At 39.2% G+C, this 24331-nt stretch overlaps 2 protein-coding genes across 2 annotated transcripts; both read left to right on the forward strand.

Moving 5' to 3' along the window:
- Positions 1 to 9096: 9096 nt before the first annotated feature.
- On the forward strand, positions 9097 to 13132 carry srgn (serglycin). The gene is made up of 3 exons (XM_061228137.1): positions 9097 to 9253; positions 9675 to 9813; positions 12487 to 13132. Exons 1-3 carry the CDS (start codon positions 9187 to 9189, stop codon positions 12854 to 12856), a joined length of 576 nt encoding a protein of 191 aa, XP_061084121.1. The 5' UTR covers positions 9097 to 9186; the 3' UTR covers positions 12857 to 13132.
- A 2585-nt stretch (positions 13133 to 15717) lies between these two features.
- On the forward strand, positions 15718 to 24127 carry vps26a (VPS26, retromer complex component A). Its single transcript, XM_061227967.1, has 10 exons — positions 15718 to 15846; positions 17816 to 17965; positions 18404 to 18479; positions 19905 to 20061; positions 20791 to 20955; positions 21204 to 21310; positions 21559 to 21627; positions 22313 to 22455; positions 22795 to 22971; positions 23580 to 24127. The coding sequence occupies exons 1-9, from the start codon at positions 15844 to 15846 to the stop codon at positions 22906 to 22908; spliced, it is 984 nt and encodes a 327-aa protein (XP_061083951.1). The 5' UTR covers positions 15718 to 15843; the 3' UTR covers positions 22909 to 22971; positions 23580 to 24127.
- The last annotated feature ends 204 nt before the right edge of the window (positions 24128 to 24331 follow it).

Consider the following 24331-nt stretch of genomic DNA (forward strand, 5'->3'; position numbering starts at 1 on the left):
TGTATCATTCTTTTTATGGGTGGACAGCTCTCCATTCCGTCCCCAATTCCATAATAATTAACTTCCCTGCAAAAAACTAGAACAAATAATAAGCAGAAGCATGCAGCCAGCAACTGCTTCTTGGCAATATGCGGTTTACCCGCTGAGCTGATGCTGGCATTGCATCCTACAGCACTTGTAACCGCCGGTGGTTCTGTTGCTATAGATTCCCTGCACATCACTGCTTTAACAGCAAGCACCTTCACAGAAAGCTTTGTGTCATTCTTCGGCTAAAATTCTCATTTTAAAAGTTCTAATCTTCTGTGATCATGTAGCTCTGAGTATGCATTTTCATAATGTTCATAATGTTTTTATGACGAAAGACATATTTCTTAAGAGTTGAGCAATGCAACGCAATTTCCAGTTCCTTTTTGTGACGGTTGTATGAATGTGCTTAATTCACATGACCAATTGACTGTTTCACTCTAGAGCCAGAGTGCTTTTATAAATTCCCTGTGCCATGCAGAATATATGCAACACTATATACTTCATTAGGAGCACCTGTACTTATTCATGCGATTTTCTAGTCAGCCAATCATGTGGCAGCAGTGCAATGCATACAATCATGCAGATGTGGGTCAGGAGCTTCAGTTAATGTTCACATCCACCATCAGAATGTTGAAAAAGTGTGATCTTCATGACTTCGACCGAGGCATGATTGTTGGTGCCGAATGGGCTGGTTTGATTAGTTCTATAACTGCTGATTTCCTAGGATTTTCATGCAAAACAGTCTCAAGAGTTTGCAGAGAATGGTGTGAAATGCAAACAAAAAACATCCAGGGAGCAGCAGTTCTGCGGGCAAAAATGAGAAAGGCCAGAGGAGAAGGGTCAGACTGATCGAAGCTGACGGGGAGGTGACAGTAATGCAAATAACCACACATTACAACAGTGTTATGCAGAAGAGCATCTCTGAACACACAATATGTCAAACCTGTGTGGATATGCTATAGCAGCAGAAGATCAATAAGTCAAAGATTAAGTCTAATAAAAGCCTAATTTATGAGTTTGTGAATAGCAGTTGAAAATTTATTTTATTCATTTAGGCCCTTTTTTATTGTGTGGGAGAATTTTTAATTCACTACAGAAGTGCTGACCCTCATAAACATAGAGTTAAACGGTCATCATGCAAAACAGTACATTTCCAGCAACAGTAAATCTGTAAATCCACAATCAATCAGTTGTACTCTCTGAGAGTTGATTTAACACTGAACACTGCTCTGTGCACTTGCTGCCCCTTCAGTATGAAAGGGCAAAAACCAGAAATGAATGCCATGATAAGACGTTAAACCAAGCAACTCTGCAACTGTGGTCTTTGTCTGCTTAGGTCAGTGAAAAAAAATCCCTGAGTTTAACTGACTAAAATCCCACAGGGGATGTTATATATTGTTGGTGGTTGAGGGGAGTTTTTCCTTTTCACTGACATCTCCACAGCTGCTAATGAAAGCTTTTTTATGAAGAGCAATTTATTATTAATCCACTTGCATGTTAGAAGGAAAACAGACAAACAGCTTCCAGCCAGTATAACAGGTTCTCTCTCCTAAAACCCTTAGGGGGTCTCCAAGCAAGTTGCTACAAGCAACACACCCTCTTGCTACCTCTCCCAGTTTCTGCTCCTTCCAGTTTCCTCTTTCTTTCTGACTGAAAGGCATCATTCACCACATTAAGAGACTTTGGTCTTAGGAGTAGGGACAGAAGAGAGCAACCGCTGCCTAGCTTGCTAATTCTGAAGGCATAATGCAGCAATGTGCCTGTGAACATTGAACCACACAGACTCGTCTCATCAGACAGTTTTGCCACTCTGTCCAACTGTATAGTTTCTACCAATGTTGGAACTACCCAGCCCTGGCCATTCTCAAGCTAGACTGTGGGGTACATTACTGCACTGAAATCCAGAGCACTAAAACATTTTACAGCTCCTATGAAACCTAAGATAATCAAAAACATAGATAATTTGTATGCTTTGGGGTACACAAAGACTGGCCATCTCAATATGAGTTTTCAGCAAAGCAACAGATTAGTTTGTCTAGTTTGTCTGCTTCCTTGTTTTTGACTTATTGACCCTGAATGTTCTCACTAAAGATATCATTTTTCATCCAGTGTTTATGCCTAATGTTCCAAATATGCAGTATCTTGAACTCTTCATAGCTCCGTTCTGACAATGAAGCTGAAGTTCTCTGTGTATTCATTTGGATGCAACATTATGCTCCTTTTTGAACTGGTGAATTCAGGTTTTTATTCTTCAACACGCAATGCTCACACGTACCTGTACATCACAATTTTTTGTTCAATTAATCTAATATTTTAACTTGACCCCTGTCCCTGCTTGCCAACTTTTGAAATGGGAAAGAGATTTATATAAATACACTTACTTTGATGTAACAAAGACATCACACAATGCAAATAACACAGAATTTACTTTCATAATTCAGAGAATATAACCTCAGGCACAGGATATATTTTCTGCTGTTTTCACTCACATGCAGCTCAGATTGAAATACTGTTTATATGAGTATATGTGTAAAATAATTAGTCATCCCAGAGCTTATTGCAATATGGTTAAGACAGGCTATGGCATGTTTATACTGCATATTAGTGTAAAATAGGAATGCTTATAACCAGCTCCCTTTATTTACAGTGCAGTCTGTAAGTATTTGGACAGTGTTCTAATTTCTGTTCTTTTGGCTCTGTACTCCAGCACATTGGATTTGAAATTAAAAAATGAGTTCACGGGTGTCTCGGTGGCGCAGCCTGTAGAGCACTGACCCCATGCTCATTGCGAGCCGCGACGTCGGCGGTTCGAATCCGACCGTCAGACATTTGTCGCATGTCTTCCCCTCTCTCTCGCTCTCATTCTTTCTGTCTCTCTGTACTATACTGTCCAATAAAGCTGAAAAAAGGCCTAAAAAAATATCTTAAAAAAAAAAAAAGTTCACAGTGCAGGCTGTCACCTTTCATTTGAGGGTATTAACATTCATATTAGCTGATCCATGTAGGAAACGCATTCCTTTTTCTACTATGTCCCACCATTTTAGCAGACCAAAAGTAATTGGACAACTGTTTCTGATTAGTCAGTTGTATGCAATCGCTTCCTTGGTGCAGGTATAAGAAAGCTTTCACTATCTAGTCTTGATTCAAGGCTTTTGCCTGTGGAGTTTATTTGCATTTGTTAATATGAGGACCAATGAGTTGTGCCAATGAAAGTCAAGGAAGCCATTATGCGGCAAGGAAATAAGAAAAACAACAGTCAGAGGCATACACTAAACCTGTTTGGATTATCATTAACCCTCAAGCGACAAACATATTTCACACACAACTAATGACCAACTGGGGTTATATATGACCCTAATTTCTAAATATATTACCATTAAAATAGAAAGAGAACACTGGTGTGTGTCTGGGATCATTGCCTTGCTGTGGGATGAAGCACTGTCCAATGAGTTTGGAGGCATTTGGAGGCAACTTGAGCCAGCAACTGTTGCAACCATACTATAATGCCCAAACTATACTGCTCAAAAAAAATTAAGGGAACACTTAATCATCACAGTGTAACACCAAGTCAGTTAAACTTCAGGGATATTAATCTGTCCATTTAGGAAGCGCATGTGATTGTGAATCAATTTCACCTGCTTTGGTGCAAATGAAAGTGACAACAGGTGCAATGGAGATGCAAAAGCAAGACAACCCCCAAAAAGGTTTCTGACCAAACTGTCAGAAACAGACTCCATGAGGGAGGCATGAGGGCCCGATGTCCTCTAGTGGGACCTGTGCTCACAGCCCAGCACTGTGCAGCTTGATTGGCATTCGCGAGAGAGCACCAGAATTGGCAGATCCGCCATTGCCGCCCTGTTCTCTTCACAGATTAGAACAGGTTCACACTGAGCACATGTGACAGATGTGAAAGAGTCTGGAGACGCCGTGGTGAATATTATGCTGCCTGTAACATCATCCAGCATGACCGGTTTGGCGGTGGGTCAGTGATGGTCTGGGGAGGCATATCCTTGAAGGGTCGCACAGACCTCCATGTCGTAGCCAACGGTACCCTGACAGCTATTAGGTACCAGGATGAAATCCTCAGACTGATTATCAGACCTTACACTGGTGCAGTGGGCCCTGGGTTCCTCCTGGTGCAGGACAATGCCTGGCCTCATGTGGCCAGAGTGTGTAAGCAGTTCCTGGATGAGGAAGGCATTGATGCCATTGACTTGCCCTCACGTTCCCCTGACCTAAGTCCAATTGAGCACCTATGGGACGGTGCATCTGACGCCGCCAAGTAAATGGTAAATGGCAGGCATTTATATAGCGCCTTTATCCAAAGCGCTGTACAATTGATGCTTCTCCATTCACCCATTCATACACACACTCACACACCGACGGCGATTGGCTGCCATGCAAGGCCCCGACCAGCTTGTCAGGAGCATTTGGGGGTTAGGTGTCTTGCTCAGGGACACTTCGACACAGCCCGGGCGGGGGATCGAACCGGCAACCCTCCGACTGCCAGACAACTGCTCTTACTGCCTGAGCCATGTCGCCCCCCTGTCCAGGGGAGCCATGTCGCCCCCCTGTCCAGGGGAGCCATGTACCGCCACACACTGTCCAGGAGCTCACTGATGCCCTGATCCAAGTCTGGGAGGAGATCCCCCAGGACACCATCCGCCGACTCATCAGGAGCATGCCCAGACGTTGTCAGGATTACGTACAGGTACGTGGGGGCCATACACACTACTGAGTCACATTATGAGTTGCCCTGATAAAATTCACACAAGTTGGATCAGCCTGTGATTTCAATTTTTTACTTTGATTATCAGTGTGATTTTGAACCCACCCCTCAATGGGTTGTCGATTTTGGTTTCCTTTGACCGTTGTTACTTCATTTTGTTCTCAACAAATTATACAATGTACATCAGTAAAGATTTTCAACTTGAATACATCGTCCATCAAGATCTGATGTGTCCCTTAAGTGTTCCCTTAATTTTTTTGAGCAGTGTATAACACCCCCAACCCCATGTTTCATGGGCAGTTCCTTTTAGCCTCCACACATTTCTCTTGCCATCACTCTAAAACAATCAATCTGGCTCTCATCTGTCCACAAGACCTTTTTAGGTACTCATTTAGGTACTTCTTAGCATGCCAAAACCTGGCCATCCTGTTTTTGCAGCTAAGCTAACCAGTGATTTGCATCTTGCAGTGAAGCCTCTAGTTCTGTGTGTGAAGTGTTCAGTAGTCACTGACACATCCACAACTGCCCCCTGAAGAGTGTTTCTGATCAGTTGGACAGGTTTGGGGGGTTTCACTTCATTAAGATGAGAATTCTTCGTCCATCAATTGTAGAGGTCTTCCTTAGCCTACCAGGTCCTTTATGAATACTGAGATCACATCATATATGATGTTCCAAAATATTTATATTCTTTGGCCTATGTATCTGACTGTTCTTATTTTTCAGCCTTATAATTGCCTATGGAGTCTGTTATTGCCGTTCGTCAAATCTCTGTTGTCTGAAGACTGGGCACATTAAAATAAGCCATTAATAAGTATTAATAGTGTAATGCAATGAATACAGTTCATTTAGTCAGGTGCATCCCTCTGTGAACTAAATGTCCGAGCCCCTACAACCTCTTTTTGCAAAATCATTTTAATGTGGCTTTGTACATGTATTTTCTAACCAGAAACACATTTTACAAAGCTCAAACTGTGTTTAACTGGAGCCAAGCTGCCAGGAATAAGTTGAAGAATAATACAACAAAATGCCTCCCATGATGACACTCATTGCTGTGGCAAATGCATTGGTCTGTTGGCCAGTCCAAGCAGTACGTTCCCAACACTGTTTTCCCTAACTGCTGTGAATCTCATTGTCTCCATGACAGCTGTAGGAGATTCTTTGTACAAATTGAATACTTCTGTAGTTGATTTGTAGCCTGTTTTGGCTTAGTTTGGCTTGGCCACACTCATAACTGCACTCTTCTGAGAGATTTTTGACCGGATGCATGATCAGGGTCAATCTCTTCCTTTCCTTGGTCTCTGAATCTTTTATTTATACAATTATTTACTTCAGTAGGTTATCTGGGTTAATACTATATTATTACAAAATTCCTAATAAATTGCTCTAAGATACCTGATAATTATTATATTTATGAGTTCCAAAAATATCCTACGTTCTGTTAAAACTGAACAATGTAAACAAAAATAATATGTTTACATAAATGTGTCACAAATTGTATTGATAATTGCATGTTTATAATATTCTCTCTTTGTGTTGAAATCTTTTTATTGGCCAGGTGACACAATGAACAACTGGGAAATTCTGGAGAATAACAGAAATAGAAAGGCGGGGATCTGCCTTCAGAAATCTGAGCTAAAGTGAAAAAGCACTGGTATCTGGAAAATGGTGGGTACAATTTCAATTCTCCTTTTTTACAAATGAGAAATGAGACTCATTCTTGGCCTTGAAAGTGAGTCCAGGGCACTTCAGTTGACAGTAGTGTTACTCCAGCCAGAGCTTTGACAATACAGATTAGAATCTTTGTTGATTAGGTTTTGTCATTAGTTAAATATGACCAGGAACTAGCAGAACATGGTTGTGGGGGCATCTGCTTATTAGCAGCTGACAGTATGCTTTGTGGTGTTGGGTTTGAGCCTTTTAGTTAGATTTATCATATCACATTAACTGTTTCACTCTAAGTGGTTCTTGGGTTACCTTCATTTTGTATACACATCCACACACGCACACCCACACAGACACAATGGGGATCCCCAGGATGTCTGGGGGCACTGCGATTCCTTCATGGGAATGTTTATTCCTGCCATTTGTCATGTGTCCTCCCCCCCTAACCAGGCTACTTAAACCCTCACTTTAGGTTAACATGTTGAGATTCAGATGGAAGGCTTGTCAGAGCAGCTCTTTGTGCACTGTTCTCCCTTTGCCCTTTGCACACTGAATCAACCTTTGCGCACTGTTAAGAAAGCTTTTCAATTGAGAAGTGGTCATCAGTGTGTTACTTCACCAGTTTATTTGAATTCCACCGCGGGAGAATATTCCTAACAGTGGTGTGTAACACTGTCAGGCAACCGCATGGCACAATTTTCCATTACAAACTGGAGAAAATGCTTACAGATGTTTACAGTGGAAATACAAAAGAAAATTGAGCAAAAAAAAAAAAAGAGAAGAAAAACACTGGTGACAAAAACTCCCCACTGGGAAGAAATCTTGGGAGGAACCTGGGTATACTCTCAAGTATGTGACAGAATGCTAAGGATACAGGAGGTACAGCCAACAGTCTGATTTACATTCCTGTCTCTGTGGCCTGGTCTCAGTCCAGCTCTTCTTCTCTGCAGAATAGCTGAGCTCCTACAACCCAGACAGGACTCATCTTGTTATGACCCAAAAATGGTCGCGGGGGTGGTGTGGATCATAACAGTATGGGTAAAATGGTAAGAGCTGGCGGGAAACAGAACGGGACATACCTATATTACTATAGTTATGCTAAACAAAAAGACTGAGAGTGATGATTTACAAGTGCACTCACAACAATCAAACACTCAGGAAAGGAAAAAAGGAACAATGGCAAAGAAATGAACAAAGTAAGACAAAACACTACTCACTACTATAATGGCCACACTGTAATTAACAAATAATTAGCTCAGGAGGTAGGTGCGGTTGTCTGGCAGTCGGGGGTTGCCAGTTCGATCCCCCCTGCCTGTGTGTGTGTGTGTGTGTGTGTGTGTGTGTGTGTGTGTGTGTGTGTGTGTGTGTGTGAGAGAGAGAAAATTTGAATGAGAGGCATTAATTGTAAAGCATTAGGGGGTTAAAATCGCTATATAAATGCAATCCATTTACCTAAATGAATACACAACATAAAACCCTAACTAAGCGTCTTAACAAAACAAAATACATATTTTTTATTAGACACAAAATATTCAACCTATGTGATGAGATATGGATTACTTACTTTTATGTTAGCTTACCTGTTCACTTAGTCATTAAGGTAGCGATCGAACACACCTAACTGACCAGAAACACTTGTGAAGTCATCTATGTATAAAAAGGACTGTAATTCCCTCAGGAGTCACCCACCCGATATTGATACCTTTGCTTTGGCTAGAAACCCTGGATGCAGCGCTTGTGCAGGTTTTCAACCTGTAACAACGTCTACTTTTATTGCCCCTGATAAATAAACGATTAAATAAAATTAGAAGTATTCATGGTTTCATTTCAAATATCCAAGTACAGAGCCAAAACAACCGAAATTGTACGACTATTTGCTTACGGTTTTTTTCCATGATCTCATAGCCCCTTTACAATCACAGTGTACATTAGCGTTATGCCAATGGCTGTCGCACTCGGCTACTGCATGGACACCTGCAATGGGTGACAGCTTTAGCAGAATAGACTTGCTCCATTACTTTATCAACAGTTAAAATCACAATACACTGCCATGTCCCACAAACGGAATGTGCAATCATGCTTGCAATCACGTCTCAACACTGAAGTTTATTCGTTTTGGCACTGACCACAGGGTAATAATGTTATAGGGATAGCATCTTGGGTTCGCTGGAATTCGTAAAGTAAATTAGTCATAGTAATGGTAAATTGCTCAAACCTTGGTGTTTTTCAAAGGATGAGTTGAAAGATCAGAGAATCAGTTTGCTATTTTAATAATTTCAAGATTTGTAAATCATGTTATAATAGGAAAGAAAAATAAATTTTATTGATTTTATCGTGTTGTAGCCTTCAGTAATGTCTCCTTCGGATGAAGATTATATTGTTTTAGCGAAGTTAACAGAAGACGCGAAACATTTATAAAATGTCAAACTCGTATATCATAAGTAGCGGAAGGGGGTTGGTGTCAGTATTTATAAACGTGCTAGAATTGTTAAGCCTTATAATCTTATCTGCATGTAGCACGCGCATTATGTGCTATATTAACTGTGGTTATGCAATCTAACAGTCCCAGCCATTTGCGTGCGATACATGGGGAACTTTATTTTGCCGAAGTTACATTTTCTGCCAAACTGACGTCGTTTCATTTACGGAAATAATGACGCATAAGTGGGCTAGGTCTGCAGCCCGGAACGATTAACTTTTTCTAGTAGGCTTGTTTCAGTCAAGTTCAGTTTATAGGGTATAACTCCGTCGCTTGTCACTTATTAAGGATGGGACACTTGCTTAAAATATTGATCGCTTTTCTAGTGTTCAACTTGCTGGGACAAGATGCAGAAGGTAGGCAACATTTTCAGATGCGTATTTAATAATTACATCTTATGGATGTTTTCTAGTTAAATACTAAGTGTTTTAAAGCGGAACAAGTAGTGGGTTCGTTTGTTACGCAGTTGAGTTTCATTACGGATATTGCCGTCACGGTTTGTATCTTATGTGTGACTGATTTATTATTATTATTATTATTATTATTATTATTATTATTATTATATAATGTTCAGATATGTAGCACACATAATACATCATTTTTTACGGACTCAAATTATGGTTCATATCAGTAACAACCTTTTTCCTGTCATTATTAATAATACAGATAAAATATGTATACATAAAGTCAGTAAGGGTTTCCCTTTATGATTTTACCTTTAGAGATGAGAACTAAAGGAGGTTAATCTGTTGTGTGGTGCTTTGTCATGTCTCATAGGAGCCCCAGCTAAAGGGAGATATGTGTGGGTGAGATGCAGACCAGATGACAGACATGCAAACTGTTTGAAAGAGTGGGGTCCGTGGATGAACCTGCCTGGGCCCAGGGATCGCCTCCCTCCATCTGCAGTACAGGACATGTGAGTTACCGTCAGTGATCACTGTGTGACTTTCACAAAGCTGTACAGTGGGAACACATGTTGAAGCATGTCAGGTTGCAAAGTCTGGTAAGGATTGGCTCACATTTGTAAACGTTGCGCCAGATCTTTGGGGAGTGATGTTGAGAAATAGCTGCTGAGAACAAAATGATAAAGTTCATAAAAGTGTCTTAAGATGCTTTTCTGTGCTGGAGAAGCATGATGTTCTTTCTCAAAAGTAATTTAACACACTCTTTAGCTCTATAGTTCTTACGGAAAGGTTATAAAGACTTCAACCTTCTGGTACTTATATCTTTTGTCAATGAGTACCTATTGTTGATATACTCATGATTTCCCCCATCCCTCCTTTCTGATATCCCAATATCCCAATCCTTGTCTAACCCCCCCCCCCCCCCCCCCCCCCCCCAAAAAAAATGACTATGTTTAGAACAGCATTTCATGTGTATTTTCCTAGTTCTGGATGTGATGCTTTGACTTATGGTAGAACCTATGCACTTGTAAGTCGCTTTGGATTAAAAGTGACAAAAATGTAAATGTAAAATGTAATACAAGGCATGTCAAATTTCTAATTAAGATAATCACCAGTGTTAAAAAAAAGAGCCTCAGGCATTGCAGATGAGCTGCGTTTTTAGCAATCCCTTCTTTTCAAGAAAGATAACTATGCCGTAATGCTAAGTGTGTTTGGCAGGCCAACAAAATTAATATATCAATATTAGTCTTTTTTTTGCTGTGCTTTGATGATGCCATCTAACAAGCCAGGGAGACTGTTGAATGTCAATGTCAATATTCTGGGTCTGTCCTTTATATCGAGCTGAATTAGCCAAAAAGTACCTGCATAAGAGGAGGAAGTGTGTGTGATCGGTATGTGGGTCTCCACAATCAAAGTTCCAGGGCATTACAAAAAAAGGCCTCTCTGGCAACCAATAAGGATTTATCAGGCATTTGTCACGCTCAGCAAACAGGCCTGATGGTGATCTCTGTAGGTGCTCCCTGTTTTTTTGCCCAGTCCACCATTGTCACACATTTGCAGTTTAAAATGTGGGTTGTTGTAGTCCCATTCCCTCTTTCTTTAACCAAAGAATTGCATGATTTCATGATAATGGTATGCCAAATTGGTTAATTTGGTTAACTAACCTATCCTTTAGATTTGATGACAAGAATAATCTGTAAACCTGTGTATATACAATGCAGTTCGTAAGTATTTGGACAGTGGTACAATTTCTGTTCTTTTGCCTATGTACTCCAGCACATTGGTTTTGAAATGAAACAATGAATATGAGGTTGAAGTGCAGACTATCACCATTAATTTGAAGGTGTTCACATTCATATCAGGACCAAAAATACTTGGACAGCTTCTCAGCTGTTTTTGATTAGTCAGGTGTATTAATCGCTTCCTTCGTGCTGGTAAAAGACATATCAGAAACACTCTTCAGGAGGCAGGCGTGAATGTTTCAGCGACTACTATCCACAGAAGACTTCACAAACAGATCTACAGAGGCTATATTGCAAGATACAACCACTAGTTAGCTGCAAAAACAGTGAAAAGGAACTGACCAAAAACCAATGCGCCCCCCCCCCCCCCCCCCCTCAACTGTGAAACATGGTGGTGGGGGTGGTTTTGGCAGGTACATATTGATTGTCTGACTCCTTGTCTCATCTTATCGCTTCCATGACTCTCATTGCCATAACTCACAAATCATCATGTTAACAAATGCAAATAACAGACTCCAAAGGCCATCAAAAGCTTAGAATCAGGACTAAATACTGAAAGCTTTCTTATGCCTGCACTAAGGAAGCAATTGAGTACACCTGACTAAACACACACATATGAGAACCCAACCCAATTACTTTGGTCCCCTAAAAAGGGATGTAATTCCTACATTACACTGCACTGTAATGTCTGGAGCCATTTCAAATGTGTGAAGCACAGATGTGTAATTAAAAGTAGCTATTAGTAGGTACGGTTCAGTCGTGTCTAATTGGACATTGTTGTTGGTGTAGATCACAATTTCCAATTCATACATAAACAAAATATGTACATACTGCAAAGCCATAAAAAAATATTGGGGAACATTTTGGTATGAAGACAACTGGAATTGATCCAAATGTATCCAAAATATCCTCAACATGATTCAAATACAATTATTTTATGCAGTCATGAGTACATAAAATAAAATCATTTGGCAGTAGATGTTCTTATCCAGAGCTCATATTCTTACACATACTCTCGATTCATACAGTACTGTGCAGAAGTCTTAGGCACCCTAGACTTTATTCTATATATGTTTTGTGTGTGTGTGTGTGTGTGTGTGTGTGTGTGTGTGTGTGTGTTAGTATAAAATAACACATTTGAGATTTTCCCAAATATTTAATTTTACAGAGACATTTTTGTATATATATATATTTTTTTTAAGTTACATATTACTGTAAGTAATTGACTACTTTTTACATAAAACTTGATCAAGGCTGTCAGAGATCAGAAGCAAAGAGCAACGTCTGCAGAAGAACTGTGGCAAGTTCTCCAACATGCTTGGAACAACCTCCCTGCAAATTGTCTTATAGAACTGCAGGACAGCAGTTGGGACAAAAGCACTGCGGGAATGGGGGGGCACATCACCACCCTTAACTGGTTTCTGGTTTTCTGCATTTCTCCAGAATGAAGGGAAGTCTTGACTTGGACCTGCAGTCTGCTGATGGTTCCGGGGCAAGTGGACTGTTTATGGAGTTCGGTTCAGGAGAGCAGACGTCCACAGACTGGGGTTCCGGAGAGCAGTCATCCACAGACGGGGGTTCAGGAGAGCAGTGGCCCTTGGCCTGGCAGGACCTCGGGTTTCTCACAGCTGAAGGAAGGGTGCAACAGCTGGAGGGTAGTGGATCACAGGGCAATATTTTCGAGGGCAGTGCATCAGAGGGCAGTGGCTCTGTGTTAGACTACACAGATTACGATGCTGCACAGCGTATGACTGTACAACAGAACAATGTCCCCCACACACTTGAGCTACAGGAAGATAACTTGAGCCTGTAGCTCCCTGGAAAAACACCCACTTATATCTGATGCTGTATTTTGTACTGTGATATTAATAAATGTATATTCAGCAATCTCTCTCCCTCTCGCTGATAAATACTTTTAAAATAAATTCATGCCACACTTTATTTTCAGTGTCAGTTTGAAATGCATTTTAGCCAGTAATATATTTGAGCACTGTGCTTTTTGTATAATAACATTTGGGAATGTACCACCATACGAAGGACTGTTGACCAAATACTGTATTAAATTTTATAAAGCTTATGTGAAGATTCACGTGCTGTACCAATCTCTCTTTCTGACTTTAATTTTTTTTAAATGTACAACCAGGCAGATGGATATGTATGTATATATATGATTTTACAATATTTCAGATTCTTCATTTCTTTCACAGAAGAAGCACATGTACAAAGCCTCTGAAAGTAAAAAGCAAAAAGCATCTCTGAACAGCCAACACATCAAACCACTAAGTGGATTGGCTACAGCAGCAGAAAACTTAATACGTCTAAAAAAATAGGTCTAATGAATACCTATTAAAGTACTTACTGAGTTTATAATCAATTTCCCTTTCATTTCTGTATTGTTCTTCTGGGCAGGTTACAGGAAGTGTGCCTTTCAGCAGGCCCCCAAAAGGAAACAGACTGTGTTTCACATGCTGCCACAGGGTGAGCAAGGTTTGATAAAAACAGTGCTTGCAAAAATAGGACTATTGCTCCCATTATTGTGCTAATACACTGCCTCTGCACAATGATGTCACAGTGGAATGCCCCCAGAGCTACAAAGTTGAAATAGTATTGTATAAACCATGGGTTTTCCAGAAACCTGACGTCATTGGAAACAGGTTGGTGTCATTGGTGTGGTACAGTAGGTACTGAATAAAGATCTTGCAACGCCATTTAAGAATGAACCACAATAATACAAGTTACATGTCAGTCAACAGCCAGCTGTACTACAAAAGTTGACCAGGTTTGTTAGACATACAGAGATAACGCCAGGAGGATTGTTGTTATTACTGATGTTGTTTTCCTTTGGGCCTTGGGTTGAAGAAGGTGTGCTAACATGACTTCCTGTGTGCCATTTGCGTATATCCGTTCATTACTCACATTTGGCAAGCCCCCCATTGCATATTGCTATTATTGAACATTCTTCTTAATTCCATTAATTTTAAACTGCATCCACTCTGACTTGCATCAAGCAGTTTTTTGACACGTTTCCTTCACTTCTCAGATACTTCTGCTTTTTGGTATATTTTGGGGGGGGAGATTCTTAGAGTTGATCACAGAAGCGTGATTAGTTGTCATCTGTAGGGGTTTTACAGTCCAATGCTACCCTATGATATTCAGAACAAAATATACAATGTAAATTTACACATTACATTAGTGAGGTAGGAAGATTAGACAAACATAATGTGTATATACATAATGTTTATGCTTGTGTAACCCAAACGGGAATGAGACATGGTTTCTTAGTATGAGCAATTATACATTTTAGGGTAGTTTCAGAAAAGGGTTGTGAAAGGAAATTCTTTAATCTTTAGCAGTTTCATGCTGTTTATCAGATATGAACTGAATATGTCACATTCGCGATCTGCTGACATGACACAGGAAACCCACAGCAAGAAAAAAAGAAGAAGTCCTTCCCATGATGCAGCAGCAATTTCCATGCAACCCAAACATGGCTTGTTCTTCCTGTGTCTTTTGAAAGCATCAGCTCCCCAGCTTAATCTCTTGCAGCTAATTTCAAATTTATTGCCAGGGGCTACCAGGTGTAGTGGCTTTTACTGGAACCCTCATCACCTTAGTGAGTCTTAGTGAGTCAGTCTTATTGTCGCAGAGAGAGTAAGAGCAGCTGAATAAGACGTGCCCTGTACATGTATACCAGGGCTGGCAGGGCCTTCCTGTACAGAGGTTATTCTGGTCAAGCAGCATCTTAGCTGAGATGGAAAGAAAATGGTAAAAAAAAAAAAAAGGAAAAAAAAGTTACCTTTGCCTTTATTAAGCTTTTTGGGTAAGCTTTGTGACCTCTGTGACTGTTCACGGTCACAACCACCAGCATTGCAAAAAAAAAAAAAGCTTTAGTCTTCTAATTAAAATTTTTTCCTCTCTCCCTCTCTCTAGAAAATATTACTTTGCTTTAATAAATTATTGTTTACTTGATAAGTTACATTTTCTTACCCCATTGGTAAGAAAATGTTACCAAATCTTGAAATGTCAAACTGACATCGTGAATGCTATTTAGTCCATCATGAAACTTCTCGAACAAATCTACTAAATATGCACTGTGTGGAAAAGTGCTAAATAGCCTAGACCGATCATAGAACGTTTGCAATTCAATTGCGCGTGTATGCATTACTAATCAATTATTCCAAAATTATGACTCGATCTTATAGATTTTGAGAATTGAAGCTCACTTGTTTCTACTCATTGGCATTTAAACTAAGGCTACTTTCTCTGCATAATGGCGCCGCTAGCATGGACAGAAAATCCAGTGTTTTGCATCGTTTCTATGGCTGGGACCTAGAGGCATTTAACTCAGTCGTCTAATTAATATGCGAAGCTCTCATCACGGGCCATGGTTTAACCCTGCAGCAAACTTTTAAAACCTTGCCTACTAAATTTGTCGCCGGTGTCACTCGCTTGTGCAACCATCATCCGTGCGTTGTAATGAATGGGTCGAAGCCCATGTCGCCTACCAACGAACACCGTACACTGATTTTTCATTGCTTTTCAGCTCAAGATTAAACCTATAGGACCAATCTTGTCTAAAGGATTGAGAACTTGAGGTCATAGTCCTCTTCGTGGAGTTTCTTCCTGTGTTTATCTCAGTCGTCCGAAAGGTCCATATGCGTAAAATGTTCTCTAGTGGTTTCCCAGCGGCAGTCATATGACCGTCTGAGTCCCAGAGTCACATGACTGAGCAGGAATTAGACAGGAGGGTTTACACGGGTGCGGAGATTACGGCTATATACTTTCTGGAAACAGATTGAAATGGTGAGTATCATCCTAATCGACAAGGGGCGTATCATGTGCAATAGCATTGATACCTTCAAGTAAGAATTACACTAGACAACAACCGCAGCTTTTACACCCGTTAGTTTTTTCTTTTAGCAACATTATTGTTTTTGTTGTTCTGCTTGAGTGCGCGACGGCCCGGGCGCGTCTTGGACATTATTAGTTGGAGAGATTAGGGTACTCCCAGGCCCATATGTTACTGTAGAACTGGCAAAACCCACTCTTCTTCTGTTGTTTGTAATCGGCTTCACGTTGTGCATTTAGTTCCTCGTCAAACAATAGATTAAGTTAACCACAAAACTAGTTTGCGATATAAATTTGCTTGCTAATACGTTTTAGCTAACGATAGCTAAATCCCATTACCATTTAGCTGCTAGCCGATGCTAGATTGCAGGCATTGTATGTACTGGTGCGTGGTGTCTGGCACTGTAACGTCACTGTAACTAGATGATACACCGAACTGTAACCTAGTGATGTTTAGCTAACTAGAAAATTCCTATTGCTGTTACTGGCCAACCAACTAATGCTAAATTAGCTGTCGAAATGAAAACCGCTGCATAGTTTTTGTAGTTCAATATCTCCTGACAAAGTTGGCAAGGTTGTGCGAGAACATAGCGTTGATTCGTTTCGTGTGGTTGTTGTAACTGTTTTACCGAAGACCCAAAATACAGATATACTGCATTGAAATGAAAAATCTAACATTTTGCTGCATTCAAATCATAGGCCTTTGCTTTAAATACTACCATTTTAGGTAACACTAAACATAGGTTGTAGGCTATTCCTGAGCAGTCCTATACAAAATATAGAACTATTTATTTATTTATTTATATATATATATATATATATATATATATAGATATAGATATATATATATAGTGAATAATGTATTATGTATAGCCTTTATTTCCCACAACATTGATACATTTATTATAACATGCATTTATTGTTGTATATTGTGGGAAATGTACATGCCAAAATGCATTTCACAAAATTGAGCTAAGGAATACTACCTAAATGTTTATTTTACTGGAAGGTATATGGATACTCTGATATAGGATACTCCTATGGCAGGTGTCATGGCTGCTAGCCAACAAATTACATTTAAATTAAAAAATTTAAATATTACATATATTAATTACATATTACATATTAAAATATTCCTACACACAGAATTTTGTCCACAAATTTTAATAAAATACTGGGGGCTTCAGAAAGATGCATTTTATGTGTCTTGTTATGTGTCTTTGAGAATTGCCTCAACACAGTGTATCCACAAGTTCATACATAGCTTAAGATTGAAATATTTGATTGGCTCCAAACAGAAATTTGCATGTGAGGAACATAGTAGTGTATTGGACGAAACATTTATCATTTTTAAAACGCATCATTTTTTGCTATTTCAGTGTAAACATCCAAGTGGGCTTAATGGGTACATGTGCTTAATACGGCCTTTCCTCTACTTTCTTTATATTTTTATATACTTTATATACTTTATAGTTTTATTTTTGTCTGGAAACAAGATGGATTTTTTCTTTAAAATGTCCAGAAACAAACATGGTAAACATATTTAAGTGTACATGCTGAATGCAAATGATGGGACATAAAATAGAATTAGCCTGCCATAAGAACACAGTGGGTGTACGGTCGTTCATTTAGGCTTGCAATGTGGAAGCTCATTTTCAAGGCAGGAGGCAGGCATACATACAGATGCCGACATGGCCTCAAGCTTCTTGAAGACTCTTGAAAACATGGTGACTAGGGTGATTAATTACTGATTTAATGTATTTTGACATTTTGCCATAGATCTTAAGCCAAAGTGTTTTGCCTTACAGTGCATTTCTTGGCCAGTGGGTTTTTGGCCTGTCTGATATATGATCGACTACTGACGTATTGCTGATGCCATCATAAATGGTTGTCCTGTTAATCCACATGTGTTGGTGCGTTTCAGAGTTTCCTTGGTGGATTATTTGGTCCCGTGTGTGAAATAGATGTCATCCTCAATGATGCGGAAACCAGGAAGATGGCAGAGCTCAAGACTGAAGAAGGGAAAATGGAAAAGCACTTTCTGTTTTATGATGGAGAGTCCGTTTCTGGGAAGGTGAGCCAGTTCTGGTCAGTTTTGTACTCTACCAGACTCACAGAAAATAGAGAGGCTTCTATTAATATTAGTTCTAGAATGCATTTATCTAATACATGCAAATGAGTGTACGTTTTATTAACCTTTGAAAACAGGACAAAGAATCTCACAAACCTGCTGTATACAAAAGTGTTTACAGCATCACATCCTTCCCCTTATCAGACTTTTCCTCCTTTTTACAATGAAACTGGAAGTATAAACAGTAGGGAAGCACAATGTGGATATTCTGGGGCCAATGTCAATAGGCAGTATTTGTCTGGATATATTTAGCCAATCCCAATTCCTCCTTTTTTTATAGTATTTTAAAAACCAGGCTTGTTCAGGAACTATGCTGATGCATTACCGATTCATTTTTACTGTATGTATTTTATAGAGACTATATAACTGTTTTCTCTCTAGGTGAACCTCACTGTGAAGCAGTCTGGGAAGAGACTAGAGCACCAGGGTATCCGAATCGAGTTTGTGGGCCAAATTGGTGCGTTTTTGAATCCCATGACTTTGTGCTTACTGTGTCATTAAACGGGTATGGTTATGTGATGACAGTGTGTGTGTGTGCATGTTTCCGTGCATATGTGAACAGTCTCATCCACAAGTATATGACCCCATTTGTGAGTAAATGGGTCAGTGACAAATTCAGTGGGGGATTCCGGTTTAGAAAAAATACAATCAGTTAAAAATGCTAGTAAAAGCAGTTTTTACCTTCATAAGAATGATATTTGTTTATTTCTAAATCTTATCTTCAGCCAATGTTAAATTTCTAAATATAAATGTATACGTTTTATTTTAATTTATAATCATATGATGACATCCATCACAAATGTCTTGCAGAATAACAGAAGCATTTTCAACATATTTTCTACTTTTATTACCTCCCAATAACTAGTAAATATTCAAGGTGAGATCTCAACAAGTATGTAGTGTTCAGGAAATAACATTTTTATAAAATAAATTGCTTTTGCTGTAGATTACAGGTCGATGTGCTCTAGGGTCTTACATAAAACTGAGAAAATGCTGATGCTGATCTGGAAAATGTCAGAAAATGCTTTCGAGTACATGACACCACACTGTTGTTCTCAACTCAATCCATTTAAATAATGCATTTTTAAATGTATTTTTAAAAATTTGTTTTATCCAACCTGACTGAAATCGTTACCCAGGAGGACAGTCTTTAGAAATAATGACCTACTGATTAGGCTCAAATAATACACCTCTATAGTTTGATGAAAGTATGATTAAAGGTTCTTCTTTTCAACTACACTTGTTACTTAGCTGATCCATTGGAGAGCTAATACAACCATGTCATCATAAATAGCAGACTTTTCATTAGTCTGACAAAAATATACCACTATAGTATGATTTACAGTATGATAACTTCTTTGCACTTCTTTCTTAGCTGGTCCTTATTATCCATGTTCTCTTTTTTGCAAGAAACATTTCCCTAGCTGATGGGTCAGTCCTGAGCCTGGCTACTCCTTAAAAAGCTACATGCTCCCACTGCAGTTTAATTATAAATGTTGACATAGCAACTTGTACAAAATCAAACTGGTTCATCCTTCTAATTAACCCAAATATTTAGTCTGCCAAAGTAATTTTTTGTGTTATAACACTGACCGCAATCATTTGTGGATAGTCATCCTAGTTGCATTAACACCAGCTTGCCGTGATGGTTCCTTGATCTGATCCTTGGGTTCTCCAGCTGCACTGCAGTGGTTGTTGGATACAGGCATTAAACATTAACCACAGGGGTCTTGAGATGGAGAGGGATTGGTCTTAATAAATTTATTTATTTATTTATTTATTTATTTATTTATTTATTTATTTATTTATTTATTTATTTATTTATTTATTTATTTATTTATTTATTTTTTAAATCCCTGTTTCCTTCTCCCTGTACCTGCAGAGCTATTCAGTGATAAGAGCAACACACACGAGTTTGTGAACCTGGTGAAGGAGTTGGCTTTGCCAGGAGAGCTGACGCATGACCGCAGCTACGACTTTGAGTTCATGCAGGTGGAGAAGCCGTACGAGTCATATGTGGGAGCCAATGTTCGATTGAGGTACGCTCATAACATCACGTGCTCCCCACACTTTCTCTGTCCATTTCATTTTATTTAAATTATTATTATTTTTATTGTAATTGGAGCTGGAATTCATAATTTATTCTCCAACACATGGTGAGGGTGGGAGTGTGTCGGTAAAATATTTGTAAGCTGTTACTTGCTCAATATATTTCCTATCCATGGTGGAAATATATTTATTGGCAGCAGACTGAGAGTGACATCTGCAGAATACACAGAATACTTTTTTGTCACCCTTTAAAACCAATTTAAGTCAATTCAGCCTGTTGGGTATTCAGACTGTTGGATATCCTGAACATATTGTGACATGGAGGCAGTATTGGAATAAATGATGGTGCCTACAGCATAAAGATGATTTTAAAAAATTGTGCATAGCTTGAACAGTGTTATTAAAATAGATTTGACAGAACGGGACCATGGATAGACCCCTGAGGTACACCTTATTTTTCCGTCAATTTACATAATTTTCAAACCAAACGGCTGCCTGAGATCTGAGATGAATCTTCAGCAGCTTGTCGGCGAACACTGTGATCAATTGTGTTAAGTCAATGAATATGACTGAAAGGTATCTTTAAAGCCCTTGGTGGCAGTTTATAGTTTTATGGCCAGACCTACGTAGACTTATTCTGTAAATATTATTTCAGCTAATAATTCCTGGATCTTAGAATATATATATTTCTCTATGAACTGGACAATACTCTGTGACAGGTACTTCCTCAAAGTCACGATAGTTAGAAGACTATCAGACCTAGTGAAGGAGTATGACCTCATCGTCCATCAGCTGGCCACATACCCTGATGTCAACAACTCCATCAAGATGGAAGTGGGCATTGAAGACTGCCTGCACATAGAGTTTGAATATAACAAGTCCAAGTAAGCAACACAACAGACTACATTCTGCTCTCTCCACCACATAATTCTAACTTCCCCCTCAACCAGTATGTAATGTGTAGTGTGCTTGAGGGTTTGTAATATCTAGGTGAAGGACAAAAAAAGATTATGGTTTAATTACAGACAGAAGAACAGTAAGAATAACCATATTACAAAAGGCTGTTTGATTGTAATGAAGACATAGTTATGGGTCCATGTGTTAATATAAAGTACCTGGTTTGTCTTTGCAGATACCATTTGAAAGATGTCATTGTGGGCAAGATTTACTTCCTATTGGTCAGAATCAAAATCCAGCACATGGAACTTCAGTTAATCAAAAAGGAGATGACTGGAATAGGTGAGATATGATGCACAGCGCAAGAGAGAACATACAGGCTATGAAATACTGTTCAATATATGACCGGTTTATTTTTTTTTTGTGATTTACTGGATAATGAAGAGCAAATGATAGCAAGATCATATTTGGAAAATCGGATAGTAGAGAGAAGCAGTGCTGCCAAGTATCTCTACATGGGGAGGCGGATGGCACTAGAAAAGCATTTCTTACTCTTGGAAGACAATGCTTTAATGAGTTTTTTTCTTTAGGACCAAGTACTACAACTGAAACCGAGACTGTGGCAAAGTACGAGATTATGGATGGAGCTCCGGTCAAAGGTAGCTTAAATAAAAAGAGATATCTGATAAGTTCACTGTTGTTCAATCATATTAATTAAATGGCAGACCTTCAAATTCTAAGATTATTAGCTATAAATTTGGTGTTATGTGGTACCTAACAGCTGACTACCCACCCCACTGATTATCTAAGGTGACTACTCTGTGGTTACACTCATAATTAAGAAATATTTAAATAATATTTGGCAGATTTTTCTGTGTTTCAGAAATCTTTCTATAAACAGTAAATGGTTGGCATTTATATAGTGCCTTTATTCAAAGTGCTGTACAATTGATGCTTCTCATTCACCCATTCATACTCACACTGACACATCAACGGCGATTAGCTGCCATGCAAAGCACCAACCAGCTCCTCAGGAGCATTTGGCGGTTAGGTGTCTTGCTCAGGGACACACCTCAACACACCCAGGGCGGGATCGAACCAGCAAACCTCCGACTGCCAGACGACTGCTCTTACCGCCTGAGCCCCAACAATGTCGCCCCCACATTTCTGTTATAAGATGATCCTGGTTGGCAGTTGTGTTTATATATCCGTAAGCTGTTGGAGTATGGTGTTTATATTCTACTCCATATAGGTATCAAGGAAGTGGGAGCTGAGTGATTTCTTGAATGACCCTTCAGAATGGTTTGGGGGGGACCTAACTTTATATTCCTGCTGTTTTCCTAGGGGAGTCCATTCCAATCCGGCTGTTCCTGGCAGGCTATGACCTTACTGCCACCATGAGGGATGTCAATAAGAAGTTCTCTGTCCGCTACTTCCTCAACCTGGTGCTGGTGGACGAGGAGGATAGGAGATATTTCAAACAGCAGGTACAGACCAGTATTGGATTGACGGTGCTTTATAAGAATCTTAGTTTATTTTATCTGAACCTGACTAAAAACCAAACAGAAAGTTAAAGATTAATATCATGGATTGGGCAATGCTTTTTAAAAATTTGTTAAACTTTGCATTTTATAGATGAGTAGTGCAGATCCTGAAGATTTAAGCTTTAAGTAATAAACATTTTCAGATTTTGGATAAATTGGAAAAATGCACTTCAATGTGAAGGCATTTTTCTAGATTAAGTTCATTAAAAGAAAGAGACATGCTTGTCTGGACAAGAAATCTTGGACCTCTTCTGAGACCTGTTGTTTCCCTGTGGTCTCCAGGAGATTGTTTTGTGGAGAAAGGCCCCAGAGAAACTAAGAAAACGCAACTTCCATCAGCGCTATGAGCCTTCAGAACCAAGACCAAACCTCCCTGGGGAAGAGCCTGAGATGTGAATGGACCAGAGCAGGAGAAGTCACTGTGGGCAGGGACTGCAGAGCAAATAATTTGAATGAAGGGTGTGCACCCCCCATCCCCCCCCACCCCCCACCCCGACCTCTCCCCACTGCGGAAAGGACAAATGAGGCAGGCCAAAAACATGACTACATGCCACCGCTTCATGCAGCCTTCTTTTCTGTCCAGTTCTGCTGTTTCCTCTAAAAAAACCAAGTGCTCCCTTTGCACATAACAGACTGTTCTCCTTCTAAAAAAAACAAAACAAAAAACACTGGAACATTTGAAAGCAAACATTTCTACTGTATCACTCATTTGTCCCCCAAAGAGTTATACCAGGTTATTCAAGAAACTCGTTACAAGGAGAAATATGTTACTAAACTTCACAAAAACCAGTAGAATGTTCCAGTGCATGTAGGATGGTTAATGTATGTGAACAAAAAACATTATTATGTCTGACACAACCTTTCGGACCTGCCATGACAACAACACTACTACCCAACAACAAGCACGCACTAATGCTATATTAGAGACTTTAAAAATATATAGTGTCCTAACTTATTTAGCATTTATGTTTGTGATTTATGTTGTTTTCCTCATTTAACTAATTTAACATCGCAAAGAAAACGGGTTTGATTTTAATTTCTCAGAATATTCAATTTATTTGTTCCAGCAAGTTGTTACAAGAGGAACATACAGGAAGAATGTGGCAGTGGAATTCTGGGGAATCTTATCGAGCTCAGACTGGAAGGATCTGTCACAAGCAGACCAACAACTTAAAAACCCACTTCAAATTAACTTGATTAATTGATAAATATTTAATTTTGTCTTCTGTGTACACCATGCTGTTTGTAGAATTATGAATGGGAACTTAATTCCTTCTGATTTATTTGTGCCAATGTTAAGAAAAATATGATTAATTTTCGAGCATAGTACTGCTCTAGTGCCCAGAGAAGACTTTACAGAATGAATTCCTTTGTGTAATGTGGTCTTAATTACTTATGGCCACACAGGGACAATCTTCATTCCTTTTTCATTGTATGTAAGTGCCTGCAAGGAACTGATGAAACGGTTATGCCAAATATTCTGCTGGCTACGTGCATGTCCACCCCATTTTTACAGTCATTAAAACAATGTGAAATCAGTGACATTGAACATTGTACATAGCATTTATCCATAAATGTATTCACCTGTGCACAATAAACTTCAAATTTATACTGATATGTGGAAACGTCATATTTCCCCTGTGCCTACGTCAATTGTTAGTGAAGCCAATTGAAGAGAAATCGTATATGTAGTGGCTATTTTGAGCTTTCCAGGAATGTAGCCATTTTCAGCATGTCGGTAGTTTAATTTCACACTAACATTTGTTTAAATAAAGAGAGCTAGGCAGCCAAGTGTAATCAACATCTTTGTTATTTGCAT

The sequence above is a fragment of the Conger conger genome, chromosome 18, assembly GCF_963514075.1.
Source record: "Conger conger chromosome 18, fConCon1.1, whole genome shotgun sequence".
In the NCBI taxonomy this organism is placed as follows: domain Eukaryota; kingdom Metazoa; phylum Chordata; class Actinopteri; order Anguilliformes; family Congridae; genus Conger; species Conger conger.